Genomic DNA, 7,438 nt, shown 5'->3' on the forward strand with positions numbered 1-7,438 from the left:
TCTCTCCCTTCCTTCACCTCTGCTTTGGTTATCACATCTTCTCTGACACTCCTGCCTCCTTATAAGGCCTGTTGCAATAGGGCCCACCTGGATAATCCAGGATAACAAATCCAGGGGGCAGGTAACAAAATTTAGCAAATTGATCGCGGCTTAATTCCTGTCAATTTCATGCAGCACAAACTCTTATGCAGATTATAAATTGAGGATCAGCAATGAATAATAGACATCGCTTTAGTGATAAAAAGCTTCTGAGTAGCTTTTTCTCCCACTAATGGTAGAGGCTAGAATTAATATTTTCATGCCACTTTTACTTAAGGGAAACATTTTGTTATGCATCTTAGTTAAAAATAAAGACATGACTTTTGCTCCTAGCCATATGGAGTAACAGGAAATAATTTATTTTCCTACCTCAAAAAAATTGAAAACCAGAAAAACATTTTTCAGACACTGGACAGTAGGCAGTGTTAGGACTGTGATCCCTACAATTGCTCCAGTTTACACGCTGGGAGCAGTTTTCAGATAGATTGCAAGGCCTCAATGCCTTTAGGCTCTGAGGACGACCTACATTTATTTATGTCGGTAAAATTACCGTTGCTGCTGGTTAAATTCACAAAGATAAAACTAAGAAAACACACTTAACTGGCACGCAGCAGCAGGCACAGTGCGCGTACGCAGCGAGTTCTCGCGATACGGTGAGATCTGCAGCCCTGACGTCACCGCCACGGAGTCGTTCGCGAGACTGGAGAGTGGGCGGTGCGAGCGGCGGTTACCTCAGGGCGCGGCTTCTGTGAGGAAAACAAACGTTATTCCACCGTTGGCCTGGTACCAGCATGAGCGGCCTGGGTGGGGTCGAGAGGACCCCTCTCTCCCAAACCTGCAGCCTCACTGTTGCCGACCATGCCCCAGGAGATCCGGACCCTCACCGGTGCCTGAGCCTCCGCGACGAAACCGAGGCAACACAGGTGATGGCGGAGACGGGCGAGGGGAGCTTAGAGACCGTCGCGCTCCCATCGCCCCAGCTGTTAGGGGTGGGGGGCGTACCCCGGGATCCCGCAGACAGTGGCCGTACTCCTCAGATCCGAGTCGGTGGCGGTTGCGGTCGTGTAGCTGTCGGAGATGGGCAGGAAGAGGCTCCGCGTCCCACGGAGGGCCTGGAAGCCGCCTGCGTGTTGGTGGCCGCTGAAAACAGCGTGATAAATGGCTTTCAAGATGGAGGAAAGGCCCTAAAAACCTGTGGCGCAGAGAGGCTGTGGTCTGAGGTGATGGTGGGCGCGAAGGAGGAGGATGTGAAGTCTGAAAAGTGCGCCACCCTCTCAGTAGCAATGGATGACGAGGCGAGGGCTGAGGTCTTGGAGATAGAAGGAGTGCAGGAGAGCGAGGTGGTGGAGGATCCAATGGAGGTGGAGGACAAACCAGTGGGTGAAGAAATAGAAGCGGTGGAGGAAAATAGAGTGGCAGAAGCGGTGAGGGAGGAGGCGGGGCGCTGGCCTCTGAATGTGGCTCTCCGCATGGACCCTCTGGAGGCCATCCAGCTGGAACTGGACACAGTGAATGCTCAGGCCGACAGGGCCTTCCAGCAGCTGGAGCACAAGTTTGGGCGGATGCGTCGACACTACCTGGAGCGGAGGAACTACATCATTCAGAATATCCCCGGCTTCTGGATGACTGCCTTTCGGAACCACCCCCAGCTGTCCCCGATGATTAGGGGCCAAGATGCAGAGATGTTAAGGTACATAACCAATTTGGAGGTGAAGGAACTCAGACACCCGAGGACTGGCTGCAAGTTCAAGTTCTTCTTTCGAAGAAACCCCTACTTCAGAAACAAGCTGATCGTCAAGGAATATGAGGTCAGATCCTCCGGCCGAGTGGTGTCTCTTTCCACTCCAATCATATGGCGCAGGGGACATGAACCCCAGTCCTTCATTCGCAGAAACCAAGACCTCGTCTGCAGCTTCTTCACCTGGTTTTCAGACCACAGCCTTCCAGAGTCTGACAGAATTGCTGAGATTATCAAAGAGGACCTGTGGCCGAATCCACTGCAGTACTACCTGTTGCGTGAAGGAGTCCGTAGACCCAGACGTCGCCCAATAAGGGAGCCAGTGGAGATCCCCAGGCCCTTTGGGTTCCAGTCTGGCTAACATCTGCCCTTGAGTATACTGCACAAGGTCCCGTGTCACCACCTGCTGGACCTGTGCTTGGGCAACAGCAATGGGTATGCCTTCTACTTTTTTTTTTGGTTGACCTTTCTGTAACCTCTCCCCTGGATATTCAGTTCTCTCAGCCTCAAGAATTACAGTCATGGACATTCTTCTCCACTTCACAAGGTCTTCATGCTGTTCCACATTACTGTCACATGCTGTGTGGCCATGGTCCACAACACTTCTAAGCCAAGCAAATAATGCTGTATATTGTACTGCCTTTGTCTGCACTGCTTCGACTCTGTTCCCAGGGCTTCTGATCTGGTTACTATCACCTGGATGCCTGGCTTTATCTAAGAGCCCATTCTATCCATTCTGCTGGCTTCTGGCAGTACGGGCACATGGCCTGTGGACATTAGTAGGCATTAGTGATGTCAAGGGAGAGCAGCAGTGGGCCACTTGTTCTACGTGATTTATGTTACTCCATTGCTGTTCCTGTACCTCTGGTCACCTTTTGCTATCTGCTACTGGCTGTACCCACCCTCCTTGGCTACTGCCGAGGTCCCTCTCTCCCTCTTTTCCTCTTTTTCTCCTATCTCATTAAAAAAAAAAAAAATGATAGCTTAGAAACATCTGAAAAGCAAGCTTTTTGGTTTATTTCAACTCTGTCGTTTCCAGAGACAGGTTATCCTGTAAAGTAGACTGTTAAAAGCTCTTTTTGTCCCCCTCTGCTCTTTCCAGCTCCCCAGCCTCTTTAGTGACTCCTAGAGGCTTTAAAGGGATAGAGATCTAGATGGAATAAAAGGTGAGATCTAATTTATAATGGAAGAACTGAAGAGATTATGATAAGTGCCCTAAGCAGGGGGAAAACTAAAGGCTGGAGGCAGAAATAAGCCCGGTAAAAATTGGGTCTAGAATGAAGACTACGCTAAGAACCTTCAAGAAAGGGGTACTTACTCATCAATGGTGATGGGAGGAGAAATACTTCTCAGGATTGCTGTAGAATTGAAGGGGGTTTGAGTATTAAAAACATTGCCTAGACAAGGGTTCTTTAAAAGAAACAAACAATGCAGCTTTGGGTCTTTTCTCTCGTTTTTTTTTTTGGAGGGGGCGCTGTCATTTACCTTCTCTGAGCCTCAGTATTGTCATCTGTGAAATGTGGCTAAGTATGAAATCTTGTTGTGTAGACTGTAGATAACATGTGCAGAGCACCGGGTGTTTAGTAGGTGCCGAGTAAACGGTCGCTCCAATCGTCATCCCAACTACAGAGCGGCTGAGCCAGCCTCGGTGCATTGACCAGTGCGTATTGTCTGGAATCTCAAGCTCGTGATTCAGTAAAGGAGGTAACTGTGGGGATGACCCAGCTCAGCGTCCTGAGCTGGCCTGACCATGGTGACATTGGCAGGTATCAGTTGGAGCCTGGGCTGTTGTACTCCTGCCTCTGAACCCTCCAGCCTCCTGTGCCTGTGGGGGAAGGGATCCTGTGAGCACTCCCAGTGCGCACAGGCTGGGGAGGGCAGACAGCAGGGTGCTGTCTCATACTTCACAGGCTTGGGCATCACAGGACATTCTTCCCGCCCCTGCTCACGGCTCAGGGTGCCCAGACTCACTCCTTGCCTCCTCTGACCATCACAACAGACTTTGAGAACACCTGTAACCCAATTTATGTGGAAGATTAATGCTGTGCTCTTACTTCACTAGTATTTAGTAAAATCTTGTTATTTTCTGTTTCTGCTTATTGGAAAAATAGAGCAAGCAGTACAAGCTTTCTTTTGCTTTCAGTTGGTAACATTTAGAAGAATAACAGTCTTTACAATATAGAGACATGAATATTCATAACAGTTTTCAACTTGTTCTTTCTGTTAAGCTATATTCTTAGAAACATAGTTTGAATAACTTGGTCTTTGTTAGGCTTGTCAAATTGTTGTCTTTGTGGAAAAATAAGCAACAAAAAAGTGTGTGGTTTGATTGTCTTACTTGGTAATTTGCCCTGGTAACAACTTAGTAACTGATGTGTCTTTGTTCCTAAATTGCATAAATACTGTGAATTTGCTCTGACGAATTGGAAGTGTACCATTGGCATATTTGTCTTCCTTTATATGCATGATGGTAAAATAAAAGCATGTAATTTTGCTAGATTTCTTATTTCTCATCCTGCCCATAAATATGCCTGAATGAAATTGTTCAAGTTAATGACAGATTATGGAATCATTAAAGTTGTCAAATGGACGCAATAGGCATTATCCCAAAGGTAAGAAAGTGGGATACAGAACTGTACCTTCCAAGGTAGGGAGGGTAGTTACTGCTGTTATTTTGCTTTAAAATGTTAAGAATTGCAGCTGCCTACTCAAGATGTCACTTTTTCCCACGTAGCTTATGTAGCATCACCACCCCTTCACGTCCTCAAATCCTCCATTTCTATCTCTATAAATGATATTCTTAGTCATTTAGGCTCTTCCCTTTAGTCACTTGTGCATTTAATAAGCAAACATGCAGAGAATACCCATCATATGTGATGTACTCTTCTGTTCCCATAGTTTTTCATCTGTAAAAATTTATCATTCTTTTCTTCAAACTTCTCACCACCCTCTATCAAATCTTTCAAGGCCTGCCCTTGGTAACTCCTCTGCCTTATAGTCTAGCATAGGGAAGATAAAATATTTCTTTGTGTACTTTGTAGGGACCTCTGTTCTAGAAAATAATACATAATTTTTCATTATAGTGAACTCCATAAATGTTTATTAAGGTGTTCTGTTAGGCCTTGGGAAGATGATAAAGTCCATTCTCTTCATTGTTAAAGAATTGGGGAAGGACTGGTATGTAAACAAATAATTGACACAGAGTGATACAGTAAAATAGAGATATATTTTCACATATTCTTCACATTTTCACTCCCTCTCTTACTAGTTTGGAAACTTTGTGAAAGTGGAAGATGGAGTGTACTTTACATCCCTCACTGCATCACATAGTGTTGTATAGCATAGTTTTGCACATAGTTAGCAGATAAATATTTAGTGAATGACAGAATGAACAAGTCAGATGGAGAAAAAGAAAATAACCTAGTGCTCATTAAGATATTTCGTTATCTTAATGAGATAACGGAAAGAAGAAAATGGTTTTCAAGCATTGGTAAAAATGTCAAAAAGATTTGCAAAGCCATTTTTATGTAACTGCAAAATTTCTCATTTAGTAATTAGAAAAGGTACAAATATTTTAACATTTAATTTTTCACTTGCCATTTTAACACAGAGCATTACTTAGTTTAGGATAACCTTTTATGTACTTTGTATATTTTAAGGTGATGATTATGCTGGAGACAGAGTTAGACTTTAGACATGTGCTGTCCAATACAGTAGCCTTTAGCCACCAGTGGCTATTGAAATCTTGAAATGTGGCTAGTGTAGATTGAGATCTGCTGTAAGTGGAAAATGCACACTGGATTTTGAAGACTTATGGAAAAAAGAATGTAAAATGTCTCAATTTTTTCATACTGGTTGCATGTTGATAATATGACATTGGGTTAAATAAAATGTATTAATAAAATTCATTTTTCTTGTTTTTTTCCATTGTGTAATGTGGCTACTGGCAAATTGTAAATTACATAGGACAGTGTGGCTCTAGAGTTCCTGATGAATGTCTCAAAGCATAGAAAATATCTGTAAAAATTAAATGTGTTGCTATTTTGTCCTCATGAAAATTTTTTTTAGGAGTGATAGTAGTGCTCCATATCTTAATTTGGGTGATAATGCAGGTGTATCCATTTGTCAAAACTTGTCAAACTGTATGCTTGAGATGCTCACAAGGCCAGGTGTGTTGGCTCACACCTGTAATCCTAGCACTCTGGAAGGCCAAGGCAGGACAATCCCTTGAGGGCTGGAGTTCTAGACCAGCCTGAGCAAGAGGGAGATCCGGTTTCTATGAAAAAAAGAAAAAATGAGCCGGGTGTGGTAGTGCGAGCCTACAGTCCAAGCTCCTTGGAAGGCTGAGGCAGGAGGATGGCTTGAGCCCTGTGAGTTTAAGGTTGTAGTGAGCTATGATGATGCCACTGCACTCCAGCTGGGCTACAGAGTCTCAAAAAAAATAGATACCCACAAGACGCTTCTCTTTGATTTCTTCAGCTCCAACCTGCTGCTCTCCATTACTCTAAAGCAGTGGATCACAAAGGGTGGTCTGCAGACCAGCAGCAACGACCACCTGGATTTTGTTAGACATGCAGATTTTCAGATCCCACAACTGACCTACTGAAACAGAAACTCTAGAGGTGGGGCCTAGCAACCAGGTTTTAACCAGTGCGCCAGGTGATTCCGATGCATGTGGACTAATATTTGGGAATCATTTTCCTAAACTCTTACTACTTCTGCTTCGTCTCCAGTTGATTCTGTTTCCTAATTAAGTTTTCATTATAGCCCATTTACCAATATTATTAATCACAATGAGTTCCCTGCCCCATGGAGTCACAATGTGAACTTTTGATATCCAACACTGTGTCAAGTACATATCTCTGTCTTTATAATTTCAACAAATTACTAGTTATATCAGGAGCTTCATGTATGCTCTCATTCTGTAATCCTATAGCTTTTGTTTTGCTATCTCCATTTAACGGATAAGGAAATAGAGGCTCAGCAAACAGAAGTATATTACCCAAGATGTAAGTAACATAGGCTGCATTCAATTAGGGTTTCTTATTTCAAGCTAAGATACCTTGCACTCTATTGCAGCAGCCTATAATTAATTTTGCAAATTAAATATATCTAAAATCCTAATTACTAGTATGAATAACTTGGTTTTAGTTGAAAGTTATTCCTAATCCATCGATGAATAACTTTTAAAAGAGATTTTATTTATATTTATGTATGTTAACCAATCGAGGGTCTCCAAATCCTATCAGATTATATCTTTCCTATTTTTAAAAAGGTAATTTTTGATATTTACTGCCTGAATTAAATAGCTTGGTTGTACTTTCCCTCAGAAGAACAGAATGGACCAAAGAATATTTTAATATTCATCTGGAATTTGGCTGCTGAGGAGTAAAGAACTGTTGATAATAACTAAGAAATGCAGATAATATATATTTATTGAGGTTTAATTTAGTCAATAGAGTGATTACTTATAACAGGCATTTAGCACTTAAAATATCATCCTCTTCTCTGAACTCTAACTTCACTTAGGACAACAAATACAATTAAAAGTTGTGTTCGGCCAGGCGCGGTGGCTCACGCCTGTAATCCTAGCTCTCTGGGAGGCCGAGGCGGGCGGATTGTTTGAGCTCAGGAGTTCGAGACCAGCCTGAGCAAGAGCGA

At 43.3% G+C, this 7,438-nt stretch overlaps 1 protein-coding gene across 1 annotated transcript; it reads left to right on the forward strand.

Annotated features, from left to right (window-relative positions):
- Nucleotides 1-770: 770 nt before the first annotated feature.
- On the forward strand, nt 771-3,234 carry TSPYL1 (TSPY-like 1). Its single transcript, XM_012650154.1, has one exon. The coding sequence runs from the start codon at nt 831-833 to the stop codon at nt 2,136-2,138; it is 1,308 nt and encodes a 435-aa protein (XP_012505608.1). The 5' UTR covers nt 771-830; the 3' UTR covers nt 2,139-3,234.
- Nucleotides 3,235-7,438: the final 4,204 nt, after the last annotated feature.

Source organism: Propithecus coquereli, unplaced genomic scaffold (assembly GCF_000956105.1).
Source record: "Propithecus coquereli isolate 6110/MARCELLA unplaced genomic scaffold, Pcoq_1.0 Scaffold313, whole genome shotgun sequence".
Taxonomy (NCBI): domain Eukaryota; kingdom Metazoa; phylum Chordata; class Mammalia; order Primates; family Indriidae; genus Propithecus; species Propithecus coquereli.